Source organism: Mirounga leonina, unplaced genomic scaffold (genome assembly GCF_011800145.1).
Source record: "Mirounga leonina isolate KUSES-001 unplaced genomic scaffold, KU_Mleo_1.0 Mir_200, whole genome shotgun sequence".
NCBI classification, from domain to species: domain Eukaryota; kingdom Metazoa; phylum Chordata; class Mammalia; order Carnivora; family Phocidae; genus Mirounga; species Mirounga leonina.
In genome coordinates, this window is record NW_023270503.1 from 24791273 (window position 1) to 24804436 (window position 13164).

At 55.2% G+C, this 13164-nt stretch overlaps 1 protein-coding gene across 2 annotated transcripts in view; it reads left to right on the forward strand.

The window, feature by feature from the left end:
• LASP1 (LIM and SH3 protein 1) overlaps window positions 1-11196 on the forward strand; it is a 40188-nt gene extending 28992 nt beyond the window's left edge. For both annotated transcript variants that reach the window (XM_035026997.1, XM_035026998.1), the window contains 3 exons: window positions 5071-5197; window positions 5607-5710; window positions 8214-11196. In XM_035026997.1, the coding sequence (XP_034882888.1) occupies window positions 5071-5197; window positions 5607-5710; window positions 8214-8387 (405 nt within the window). In that variant the 3' untranslated portion in view covers window positions 8388-11196. The remainder of the gene's footprint in view (window positions 1-5070; window positions 5198-5606; window positions 5711-8213) is intronic.
• Window positions 11197-13164: the final 1968 nt, after the last annotated feature.

Here is a 13164-nt window from a genome sequence, read left to right on the forward strand (position 1 = left end):
GGCAGGGAGTAAAGCTTGGTTGAGAAGTTGGGCCATTGTCTGGTACTGAGAATGTGTGAAATTTTCTGGGGGAACTGTGTCTTCCTTAAGGGTATGGAAAGGTTTGAGAGGCTAGGGCTGCATGCTCTGGAATGCAGTGTATCCTTCTGGAATGGCCTTTGGTCCTGAGTTCCAATGGCTGGGAAATTTTCACGGCTGAGGCCCTTTTATGGGAGCCCCTGCCTCCCGGTAGAGTAGTTCTGCTTTTGTTTACCTTACATATCTACTTATATATTGATTTTCTGTATACAGTCCTGTGTCTTTTTCTGTGAAATGTAACACCCAGTAACAACCCATTAAGTAAACACCTGTGTTCACTGTGCAAGTGGAGAAACGTTCCCGGAACTCCCCTCCCCCCAACCCGAACTCCTCTTAAAATAGAGCTTTTAGGGCGCCTGGGGGGCTCAGTTGGTTAAGCGACTGCCTTCATCTCGGGTCATGATCCTGGAGTCCTGGGATTGAGTCCCTCCTGGGGCTCCCTGCTCAGCGGGGAGTCTGCTTCTCCCTCTGACCCTCCCCCCTCTCATGTGCTCTCTCTCTCTCGCAAATAAATAAATAAAATCTTAAAAAAAAATAGAGCTTTTAAAGTGCTAAAAACCTAACTCTACTACAGTGAGCACCTATCATATATTTCACTTAATTATGCTGGAGGTTAGGACAGGCAGACCTGCTGCCTAGTCAAAGAGCTGGATACAACGAGACCCAGAACTGGTTACTGCCCTGCCATTATCTGCAGAACTGGATAATGTTTTACAGGACCATAAAACCATAAACTTTGGGAATATCTTTGCCACAGGCAGAAATGCTTTGCATTTCTATCGGTGAAAAATAATTAGCAACACGTATTCTGTAAGTTAGCTTCAGTCTTTAGAGGCTGGGCCTAATCAGTAGTAAATAGTAATGTCAAACAAAAATTCCATGCCCAGGGTCAAATGACCGGGAGGCAGGCTCGTGGAATTTTTGAGAGCATGTGCTGTGCTTTCTCTTTTCTAATTTTATTTTATTTTTTAAATATTTTATTTATTTATTTGAGAGAGGGAGAGGGCACAAGCAGGGTGAGGGGCAGAAGGAGAAGCAGACTCCCCACTGAGCAGGGAGCCCGATGTGAGGCTTAATCCCTGGACTCTGGGATCATGACCTGAGTGGAAGGCAGACACTTAACCAATGGAGCCTGGGGCACCCCTCTTTTTTCTAATTTTAATATATAACTATGTATTACTAAATGCCATAGTTTTGCTTTTCCTGACTTTGAACATATACTAGGTATTCTTTTTGTGTCTTTTTTTTTTTTTTTAAGATTTTATTTATTTATTTGACAGAGAGCGAGAGAGGGAACACAAGCAGGGGGAGTGGGAGAGGGAGAAGCAAGCTCCCCGCAGAGCAGGGAGCCCGATGCGGGCTCAAACCCAGGACCCTGGGATCATGACCTGAGCCGAAGGCAGACGCTTAACGACTGAGCCACCCAGACACCCTTTTTGTGTCTGTCTGCCTTTGGTCAACACTGGGTTTAAAGATTCATCTACATATTTGCACGTAGCTATAGGTCATTCTTTTTCATTGCCGAATAGTATTCCATTTAATGCTTATACCATGTTTATCGATTCTGGTGTAGGACTTGAGATTACTTCCACACGCTCTGGATGTCCCCATATTTCCTGGTGTTCACGTGGAGTGGACTTGCCGGGTCTTAGAGTTTACGATCCTTCTATCTTACCAGATAATGCTGATCTATTTTTCAAGTGGCTGTACTGATTTATTCTGCCAGCAGTGATGAGTTTCCATTGCTCTACATCCTTAGACTTACTCCCACTTTAGCCATTTTGATTGTGTGTAATGGTATCTTCTGTGGTTTTAACTTGCATTTCTCTGACGACTAATGAAGGTGAACACAGATTCACATTTGTTTAAAAAAGACATATTGTTAGTCTGTGATAGGGAGCAGTATTACATGGTAGCTGAGATGTAAGGATGCAATGTGAGAACTGGATTCTGCTAACCTACCAGTTACCCTCCTCTGAGTGTCGATTTCCCCATCTATAAAGGGGGGGGGGGGGGGGGTGATAGTGATACATTGTCGTAGGGCTGGCTGAGAAAAGGAAATGAATAATCCATGCAAGGGCACAAAATCAGCCCTCAGAAAGTGGGAGACATTGTTATAAAAAAAGTAGACTCTGGCTGGTGAGTTGATGATTCCATTCGGAGCCTATGTTCCCTTTTGGACCATGATGTAGAATCATGTGGGAACGTCGTGCATCGTCAGACCTTTGTTTTCCACCACAATCAGGAGAACAGGGGTTCAGAAAACAGAATGATGGCTAGCCGAGAAAATGGGTTTCTTTATTTAGCTGTGGAATGGACCTTCCACTTAGTCATTCCGGAGCCCTGGCCAGCAGGGGCTTGGGCCTCTCAACCCATGTGCACTTGGACCTTCTGGGCATAGAACAGGGTGCTCGGGGGCCCACGACAGTTATTTTTTTTTAAGACTTACTTATTTATTTGAGAGAGACGGAGAGAGAGGAAGAGAGAGAGTGGGAGGAGGGGCAGAGGGGAGAGAAGCTTTCAAGCAGACTCCACGCTGAGTGCAGAGCTACACAGGGGCTCGATCCCATGACCCATGAAATCATGACCTGAGCCGAAACCAAGAGTCGGACGCTTAACTGACTGAGCCACCAGGTGCCCTTGACAGTTCTTAAGCTGAGGCCCTGGTGACACCTCTGGGCTTATGGTGACCCCTATTTAGGGCTCTTGGAAGATCGAACTCTGCTGACTGTGGAGCAGGAACCAGCCAGACCCCTGGAGTCTGGAAAATGTTTCTTTCCCTTTCGGATATGCAGACTCCCTTTAGCGTGCCTGTTTGTTTCTCACGCCATTCGGTGGGTCGGCAAAGAAATAACACAATTTTCTCACTTGCTGGGGAAGGGAGGGAGAGGAAGTGGGGAGTGGTGGGGCCATCCCAGTTGGCCCAGGCGGAGGGGCTGCACCCCACTTATCCCTGCTGTGCTGCCTCTTCTTCCCTCAAAGTTAGGGTGACCTTGTGGTCATTGTCCCTGTTGGAGTGAGAGGCGCGCTACTCACGTTTATTCCAGAACAACAGACGTGAAGTAGGATGGGGGGGGGGGCCTTGGGCATGTGGTCACCCTGCTCCGCACCTGCCCCCAGGAGAGGGCCTATCTACCAGTGACTGTGTCTATGTTACCAGCCTCAGCCCTTCCTGAGCAATGAAAGCTCTGTCTTGGGAAGTCATTGAACTTCTGAGCACGTTTTCCTCTTCTGTAAAATGGGAATTAAAGTGTACCTGTCCAGCTTCTTTTTCTAGGGTGATTATCACCGGGGCCAGAGGAGATAATGCTCAGAGAGGCTTCGTGCACTCAGTGTGAGTCACTGAGCAAATGGGAAGGTTATTAATATTAACAGTAAGAGGTGGTATGTACGTCGGTGGTGGTGGGGAGGATTCTTTTGTGTTCTGGCTGCCACGACTCCATCCACCTGGGACAGCTGGCCCTAATTTTATAAATATTTACTCCTGTGTAGTGGCTTTGTAAGAACCAAGAGCGATTCTACCAGCCACTTGTGGAAACGCTGAGGGACTGAGTCTGTAGGACACTGAGTGGGGATAGCTCTAAGCATTGGCTCCTTGATAGGGAAAAGGAGCTGGGACCGATGTACCCTCTTCCCCAGGGCTCCCTGTCACCCCTTCACACCCAGAGAAGCTGGGCCCCCAGCATTAGGGACACCTGTCCCCCCAGTGCAGGCCTCTGTCCGCTTCTACACATGCACTCCCCTTCCCCTGGTCACTAGCTCCCAGGGTCAGGTCCCTTTTCTTCCACAGAAAGTAAACACAGGAAGCTGACCCTTCTAACCCCTAGGACAAAAGTCGGAAGGGCAGTTGCCTTGTGAGCCTCAAGACCTCAGGAGGGGTGGCCCCTCTCCGTGTCGTGCCCTACCCCCCCAGTGGACAGGGGTCACTGAGGGAGTGGGGCTCAGGGACACTCGCCTTTTGCTCTTGTCTTCAGAATCTCAGAGCAGGGCACTGGCCCTGTGTCTGAAAACTTCACTCCTTCACCCTTGGGAGTAGGAGGTGAGGGATCCTGTAGGTTTTCAGTCTGGCCAAGGCTGGCTGCCTCCCCCTGAGGGAAGGACACTCAGCCCATCTCACCATTTGGGGGTGGGTCCCTGCTGGGGCCCGAAGGGAAGGGGCAGGGAAGGGAGGGGCTGGTGGTGACCCAGACCCCGAGGTGGGGCATTGCGGCCGCCCTGCCTGTCCTGCCAGCCCAGGCCACCCCCGCAGACCTTTAGCCCAGCTGCTAGGTGTTAGCCCTGCCTGGCCAAGTGTTAACTCTTGCCCTCCTTGCAGAGCGAATGCCAACGAGTGGGAGAGAAGGCAGCAGAGGAAGTGGGAGCGGATGCCAAAAGGGACTGCCCTGGTTCGGAACAGCTCCCATCAGGCCTTGGGGCACAGACTCACTGGTTCCTTCTGTCTGCTCCAGAGAACAGGGCAGGCTTTGCTCTCCTCCCTTCCTTGATGAGGAGGGAGGACCCCGCGTTGCTTGTCCTCCAGCCTGGGGTCCTCAGCGGAGCTCTGTGAGGTCACACCCACAGAGGCCGAATTGCCTCGTGATTAAGCGCATGGGCCCTGGCATCTGCATGATCCGGGGCGACTCACTCAGCTTGTCAGTGCCTTTGTTTCCTTCTTGTTAGACAGGGACTGTCATATACCCCCTCCTGGGTGTCGACAGGCTAAAATGAGCCTGTGAGGTAGAACGCCTAGCGCGGTGCCTGGCGCCCAGCAGGTACTCGGCAGGCGTCCCCGTCATCCTCCCGCAACACCTGAGGTAGACCGGACGGCCCATATTACAGAGGTGGAGACTGAGGCCCAGCAAGGTTAAGTAGCTTGTCCAAGGGCACACAGGAATCTGGTTCCCTCTGCCTGCAGCCCTCAGGGAGTCTCTCCTGGGAGATCTTAAGTGGCCACAGGAAGGGAGCTTTGCTTGGTTTGCCGAGTCCTTCACCCAGCCCTTTCTGCCACCACAGATAAAATACCACGAGGAGTTTGAGAAGAGCCGCATGGGCCCCAGCGGGGGCGAGGGCCTGGAGCCTGAACGCCGAGATGCCCAGGAACGGCAGCAGCCGCCCCACCACATCCCAGCCAGCGCCCCGGGTGAGCGTGAGGCCTGTGGAGGGGATGGGCCTGAGAGCAGGCCCGCTGTGGGATGGGGAGGAGGTTACAGAGAATCCTTGTGCATGGGCACACCCGTGTGCGCTTGCACAAGCCCTCAGGCCCCATCCCAGCGCGGGAGGGGGGGTGTGGGGTGTGGGGGGGCCGTGAGCACCGGGGTCAGGGTCCATGCCAGGTCCCAGCGTGTTGGTGGAGATACAGCCCCTGTGGTAGAGTATGCAACACCAGCAGATGTGCACGCCCAGGCAGATGAGCCTTTGAGAAGTGAGGGCTGAGCAAGGTTGGGCGGGGTGGAAGCACGTGATAGGGGCCTCGTGGGGGAAGGACGGAGGTCTGGGAGGGATTGGGTTTGGCATGACAGTTTCTGAGCCCCGTCCCCCCCCTCTTGCAGTTTACCAGCAGCCCCAGCCGCAGCAGGTGGCTCAGTCCTATGGTGGCTACAAGGAGCCTGCGGCCCCAGTGTCCATACCACGCAGTGCCCCAGGCGGGGGCGGGGTGAGTCACTCTGCCTGGAGCTGGGAGGTGGGACAGGGGTCGGAAGCCTGAGGAGGCCAGAGGTGGATGGGCTCAGGGAAGGCCTCGTGGTCACAGCTTCTAGATTCTCCTTAGAAACCCAGCCAGGAGGCTTGGCTTCCCCTGACCTTTGACCCCAGCTCCTAGTGTCCTCGGCAGGTGATAAGGACCTCAGCCTCTGAGCAGACGCATTGTGATCAGTGCACCGAGCCCTGGGCTGGGGTTGGGGCCCAGCGTTCCAGCTCCAGGTGTAGCTTGCACAAGTCACCTCCCCCTGCTTAGTTTCCTGCCTCTAGCTTCCCAGGAGCATATGAGGCACCTTTCTGTCTGGGGCCTTCCAGACGTTGGTCCTGCTCCCCACTCTTCATGAGCATGACCCCCCCAACATCCTTCAGATCTCAGCTTGCCCCTGCCTCCGAGGGGTCCTCCCAAACCCCCAGATGTCAAATGGGTCTGTCCTGACCTCTCTACCACTCCCCCCCACCCCACCAGTTCCCTTCAGAGCACTTTTCCCAACTCAGAACCGTTCTGTTTATTAACTTCTGTGTGCATCCCCTGCTGGATTTGCAGCTCTGTGCGGGCAGGGCCATGTCCTCTTGGTTCAGCGGCTCTGAGTCGGGCAGAGCGGGCACTCAGCGACGTTGCCAAGTCAGTGATGAGCAAAGTAGGAAATGGGGCAGGATCAAGCTCACCATCCTTAGAGTTGAAGTCCCTGGTCTGTAAACCCTGCTGCCTATCCCATTACCCAGCCTGAGCTCCTGGCTGCACTCAGCTCGTCTGTGCTCGGTTCCTGGGAATCGGAAGTAGCTCATGGAGGAGCAGGAGAGACGATACTTAAAGAAGTAAAATAGCCTGAGATAGGTGTCCTCCTGGAGCCTCATGCCTTGGGCACAAGGGAGTAAACAAGGGATTGTCCATGCCCTGTGGGGTGCTGGGCGCAGGACCTGAGAAGTCATCTGTAGGATAAGATTCCAGATAGACTAGCCAGTCCTTCACATACTCGCTAAACCTGTTTTGGATAACTAGGGGTTTGGCTCTGAATAAAAGACCGCCTTCCTGCCATCTTGGAGCTTATATTTCAGTCAGGGAGACAAATAAGGCAATGAATAAGTAGGTGTATAATATTTAAGGTCCGATAGTGGCACATGCTGGGAAGAAAAAGACAGCAGAGAGATGGGAGGAAGAGCAGCAGAGTCCTCAATAAGATGAAAGAGTGAGTGGTTCAGGGAGAAAGCAACTGCAAAGGCCTTGGGGCCAGCAGGAAGGCCAAGGCGATTAGAGGGGGAAGAGGGTAGGAGATAAGGTCAGATCATGCAGGGACTCGTAGGCCACAGGAAGGCCTTTGTGATTGGTGAGCTGTGCAGCGTGACAGGTTTTGATTTATGTTTTTAAAGGATCACTCTGGGGGCTCAGGGAGCAGAGGCCGCAGAAGGTTGAGGGTGGAAGCAGGGAGACCAGGGAGACCAGGGAGATGAGGGAGGAGGCTGTTGCAGGATGCAGGCGTCCTGGTGGCTCTTCAGCCCAGGAGGTAGAGGCAGAGCGTGGGGCGGGGTGTGACCTCTTATCCCACACATAGCCTTTGGGGCTGATGGAGCTGGTTTCTCAAAAGAAAGTTTGCAATTTGGTGCTGGCTGCCTCGGTTGATAGAGCATGTGACTCCTGATCTCAGGGTCTACGTTAGGTGTAGAGATTACTTAAAAATAAAATCTTAAAAAAAAAAAAAAAGAAAGAAATTTGGTGCTAAAGAAGGTGGGACACTGCTGAAGGATTTTAAAGCCAGGGAGTAACAGGACCCGGTTTGCAGTTTGGAAAGCTCCCCCTGAGATCACAGTGGATGAACAGATCAGAGGCCAGAAACAGAAGGGCTGAGCAGGGGTCCCAGTGGAGTGGAGCCATGCGGGCCGATCTGGGAGGTCCCTGAGGGGCCCCTCCAGTCCTGGACTCATGGGCACACAGATCCCAGGGCCCAGGCTGGGGGACCATGAAGGCTGAGCTGACCCCCGCAGTCAAGTCCATGTAAAGGGCAGTGAGGACGTTAGAATCTTGCCCACCTCCAAGACCACAGGTGGACGGCAGGTGCTTTCACTTGGCATTTCCCAGGCCAGGGGCTTAAACTTAGGATTTTGGCTGAGGTTGGAGAGTGGAACCTCTTGTGGCCCCTGGAGATTTTTCTCCCCAGACGAGGTCTTTCAAACACGACCAAGCCTCGTATTCACTGGACCTGCTGCATTCCTGTTGCAAGGGGTGGGGCAGAGCTGTGGCAAATCTCAGTCCCTGTCCCAGAGCCTGGCTCTTCGGAGATGCCAGATAGGGCTGGGAGAGGGTGACGGGTCTCAGACATTGAGACCCAGAGGTGAGAAAATTCATGGCAGAGCCTTCCCGGCCCCCCAGCCCCGGGTTCTTGCCCGTCCGGGCTCTTCCCAGGGTCCCATGGGGTTAGAAAGAAGGGCCGGGCCCTGGGCCGACTGCGTCCCCACCCTTGCAGAAGCGGTACCGCGCCGTGTATGACTACAGTGCCGCGGACGAGGACGAAGTCTCCTTCCAGGACGGGGACACCATCGTCAACGTGCAGCAGATCGACGACGGCTGGATGTACGGGACGGTGGAGCGCACGGGCGACACGGGGATGCTGCCGGCCAACTACGTGGAGGCCATCTGAGCCCCCGGCCCCGCCCCGCCCCCGGCCGTCTTCAGTGCATTCCACGCCATCGCATCTGTCCTGGGCGGACCTGTCCACCCTTGAGTGTCTCTGTTTTTTTAAATCTGCGACAGCTTGTTTATTCCCACCCTCCTCCAGCTTCTCTTGCCAACTGAAGCCTTGTTCTGCCACTTTCGCGGGCTCTTCCTCTGGCAGGTTTTCCCCTTGACCAACTTCTCGGTTTTCTCTCTGGACGGAACAGGTGTGGAGCTCTGGGGCGGGTAGCGGGGGCTGAGGCCCGGGGAGCTGGTCTGGGATTGGAGACCCGTTGGCTCCCAGGCCTCTGCCTTCTCTCTTTCCTGCCCCCTCAGACCTTCCTGCCCTCCTCACACACCCCAACTTTCCAGGACTCCCAGGGGAGGGGCTCCGTGCATTCCCAGATGGGACCCCACCACCCTTGCCCCTGGGAGGGGCTTTGCCTCTGCTTCTCAAAGACAGGGCTGCCGGCCCTCCGAGGGGGCCCCTCACCACCCTCTCCCACTCTCAAGGACCACAGAGGAGGGTAGAGTTCCCGCGTTGGGGTTCATTCGTCCCTCCCCACATGTGTTCCTTCTCACACTGTGATTTCGCTCTCCTGCCCACGCAGAGCCGTGTGGGCGAGGAGCTCCCCAGGAAGCACGGCTTGAGTCAAGTGCTCTCGCCTTTTTTACTTTTAGGGACAGCTGCAGGAAGGAGGGGAACGGGGTGTTCTCTCCCACAGCCCCTTTCCTTCCCCCTCTCCCCAGTCCCCAGGCGCCCCGGCTGTCTCCTGCACCGTGAGCCAGCCCCCCTGAGCTCTGGGTTAGGTGGGCCACCCCCCCTCCTCCCCATGGGAAGATGTCTCAGGCCTCTCTCGGCCACCCCTCCTCGGCCCAAAGCCAAGTGGACCGGAACTGTGCAAAGCCACAGGACCTCTCCGTCTCCAGGACTCCGCATGCGGGGGAAGGAGCACGTCTGTATCTGCCAGGCTAGTGGCAACGAGGCAGTCAGGGTCCAGGCCCGTGGGAGTCTCTGGGAGGGCCCCAGGGGAGAGAAGTCCCTCGTGGTTTCTTTGGTGTGAAAATTACTCCTTTCCTTCGATTGCCAAACAGCGGAAGCCCACCCACCCTGCTGCCGGTGTGCCGGGCAGAGGTAAAGGGGGGGTGGTTGTAGAGTTGGTGGGGCTGATGTTGGGGCCCGCAGCTTGCTGGGGTGAGCGTGGGGGCAGGCTTCGTGGCTCTAGGCCTATTCTTTCCCCCCAAATCTGTGCCCTGGGCTGCAGAGGAGGGCACCAGACCACCTTGTGTGGCCCACACTGGGGGTGCCTCGCCGGCGCCCGGCCTCCCCCTCGCTAACCTCAGGCCCCCTTGAAGCAGAAGGAGAAGGTCCCAGGGCTTCAAACTGGAAGCACAGACCCCGGGATGAGGAAGGGAAAGATGGTGCTATCTCCAAGTCCCTTCTCTCGCTCGTTGGCAGCTGTGATGACCCTTGCTTGGCTTTATTCGTCTCTGGGCTCTCTCAATACCCCTCTGGGCCTCCTCCTCCTCCTGTCTTCACCTCAGGCTCCCCAGTTGACATCTTTGCCTCCTTGTCCCTTCAGGGGACGGGGGGGGACCCTGCAGGCAAATCTCAGCAATCAGGTCCTCACTGCTTGGGAGTTGACGGAATATTTTCCCCAAATCAGAAGGATGAAGAAATGACTGTTGGCGGGGGGTTGGGGGGGAAGCCCCCGGGAAGCCCCCTGCCTGACCCATCTCTCTCCTCTGGCCCTGGCCGAAGTGAAGGCAGGTGGAGGGTCTTTATTGTTGGACGATTTGGGGGATGAGGGAAGCAGAGAGGAAACAGTTTAGGGAGCTTTGGGGGAGGCACCAGTCCACACCTTTCAAACTCTTGATCTCAAAGCACAACTTGGATTTGGGGACCAAAGGTGAGAGACGCCTCCTGTTGGAGGATTTGCTGGGAGCGTGGAGAGAGGCGGGAGGAAAGCCTAGAGGAGCAAGAAGCGGCCTGTTTTCCCTTCGCTTCGTTTTCCTTCCAAAACAAGGCAGGCCAGCCACCGGAATCTTGCTGCCGGCCCCTCTGCTCCTCCCATCCTAAAAATAGGGGACTTTTTCTTATACACCCCCAGAGAGAAGGACTGTCACACTGGTGCTGAGGGACCCGGGGGCTGCTAGGCATTCTTGCTTCTTTGCAGAACCATCCATCCCTACGAGAGCACAGAACCGAGGGTTGGGCCGAGTCCCTGGCCTTTTCATACAGTTCACAAAGGTCTTTGGCCAATCTAATCCCAGGAAAGACGATGCATCAAAGCTAGAATGTGAATATAACTTTAGTGGACCAATAAGAAAATATAAGAAGCCCAGTGGTGAGAAAAGTGAATTCTGTCACACTGCTTCCTATTTTCTTCCTCATGTCCCTCCAGGGAAAATGACCTTACTGCTTCATTTCTGCCTTTTTCCTCTCACATACGCACTTTTGGGCCTTTTTTTTTTTAATAGCTGGAAAAAAAAAAATACCACCCCACAAACCTGTATTTAAAAAGAAACAAATGACCATGTGAAATTTGCCTCTGTCCAAACATTTCATCCGTGTGTGTGCGTGTGTGTGTGTGTTTGTGTGTGTGTGAAACCGTCCGTTCATCTTTTTATATGGGGTGGTTGTCTTTTCTTGGTCTGTTCTGGTCCCCTCCCCCGTGGGCTTGTGCTTGGGATCAACTCTTTCTGGCCTGTTATGATTCTCAACATTTGACTTGGACCACAAGTGAATCTTTCTCCTGGTGACTCAAATAATAAAAGTATAATTTTTACCTGTGGACTTGGTTTTCTCTCTGGCTCTGAAGTGCTGTGTGTGCAGACGTCTGCGTGTGTGTGTGTGTGTGTGTGTGTGCATGAGCACGCACCAGGTGTTCGGGCCCTTAGCCCGGCGCCCTCCCGACAGCCCTGCTGCCCTTCGGGGAGAGAGTGACCAGTTTGCAAGCTGTCAGCCTGGAGCAGAAGTGGGCTCTGCGATGGGGACTTGGCCCCTCCTCCTCACGGAGAATTCTTCCTGCCACTGCACCTGCCCAGCGTGGTGGCCCTCCCGGACACGTCCTCGAGCTCCTGGATTTCCCTCTCCCTGTCTGACTTCCCTGGTTAACACCTGCCTCCCCGCTAGCCGGGGCCCTCACGGGGCAGGTAATGGGTTGAAGTCCTCAAAATCCCCAGGGCCCGCCCTGGCCAGGCCCGTCGCTGCTCTTCAAGGATGTGTCGCATTGATGCCATTTGAGCCCCGCCCCCGCCGCTGCCTGGTGCCCGGGAAGAGCGTGGCGCAGTATGAGGAATGAAACGACGGGGGGTCAGTCTGGGTGGGCTAAGACGGGGTGAAGCCATCCCACCAGCCCAAAGCAGTATGCGTCAGCCGAGGACCTACGGCCATGTCTGTCTCACGGATGGGGTTCTGAAACCTGGGGAGGCCGTGATTTGGTGGCAGGGCCCAAGGTCTTAGGACCCGCAGTGCGACGGGCACAGCTTCATGCCACGCTGCCTCGCCACGGTGGGCCCTGCGCCCCTGCCCTTTGCAGCTCACGTCTTTGTATCCCCCTCCCCCCGCCCCCGTCCTTTTGCTCCAGGTGCTCTGGGTCCGACTTCCCACCAGAAGGCCAGGTGGCCTCCCCTCTTCTGCAGGGTTGGGAAGGGGACAGTGGTAGAGAAGGAGTCTGGAGCCTTCCCTCCCAGGCCCGTGTCTCCCATCCAGCTGCTTTGTGCAGAGGGGCACTTCCCGCTAGGGGCTCAGCAGGAAGGCCGCGGCGGAGTTGGAAGGGGGAGCCTTGGTCGTGGGGAGAAGGAAAGAGGTGGGTCTGCAGGGCTGGAGCGGTGTAAGGAGGTGTCAGAGGTGGGGGGGATCACCGAAGACAGTACCCACACCCGCTCCCTCTCCGAAGGAACAGGCCGCCTGGTATTTTCCCAGCAGAAGGGACTGAGTTGGCAGATCTTGCCTCCTGTTGGCCTGCCCCCTTTTGTCGGCTGAGGGGCAGCTCTCCCTCCCAGGAGGCTTCATTCACTGGAGCAACTGGAGGGGACAGTCTGCCTGGGAGGGAAGCCGCCCACAGAAAGCTCTGGGCTCTACCTCCTGGGCACGGGCCAATGGGAGCAGTTTCTAGACCCCCTTCTAGAAGGGGCCGCAGTTCCCGCGGCCTAGCATGTGGAAGGGGGTCACTCGTGCCCTCCCCCTACCCCCCCACGCCCCCCAGGGCCTTCAAAGGAGCTCCTTAGGGTGGAGCCGAGGACACCAGCCCTCAGAGATGTCACAGGGAGTATTTTTAATTTAATAGGGAGTAATTAAGACATAAAAAGGCATAAAACAACACAAGACATAACTGAGTACCCACCACCCAGTTAAAAAAAATAAAACATTAATTCTCCTTTGCCCTCAGAAGGCATCTTGAATTTGCATATCTAGGCACTCTCCCCGCACAGCGACAGGCCTGGGAGTTGACAGTGTGCTCTTCGGATAGGACACTGTCCCCAGCTCTCCGAAGAGGACACAGAAGAGAACAAGAATGCGGGTCCTGACCGCAAAGAGACGGAGTAGCTGGAGGAGAGACCCCTGGCCCTCCCACCGTACACAGAGGGATTTGAGCCGTGCAGGGAGGGCGAAGGGCGTTTCAGGCGAAAAGGGTGGGCCAGTCGGGGGGGCGAGAGAAGAATATGGACTCCCGAGTGTGTAAGCCTAGTTTTCCATCTTGGTCTCCCCCACTTCCAATGAAACATCAGGCAAGTTCCTGAGCAGCTCTGAGCCTCAT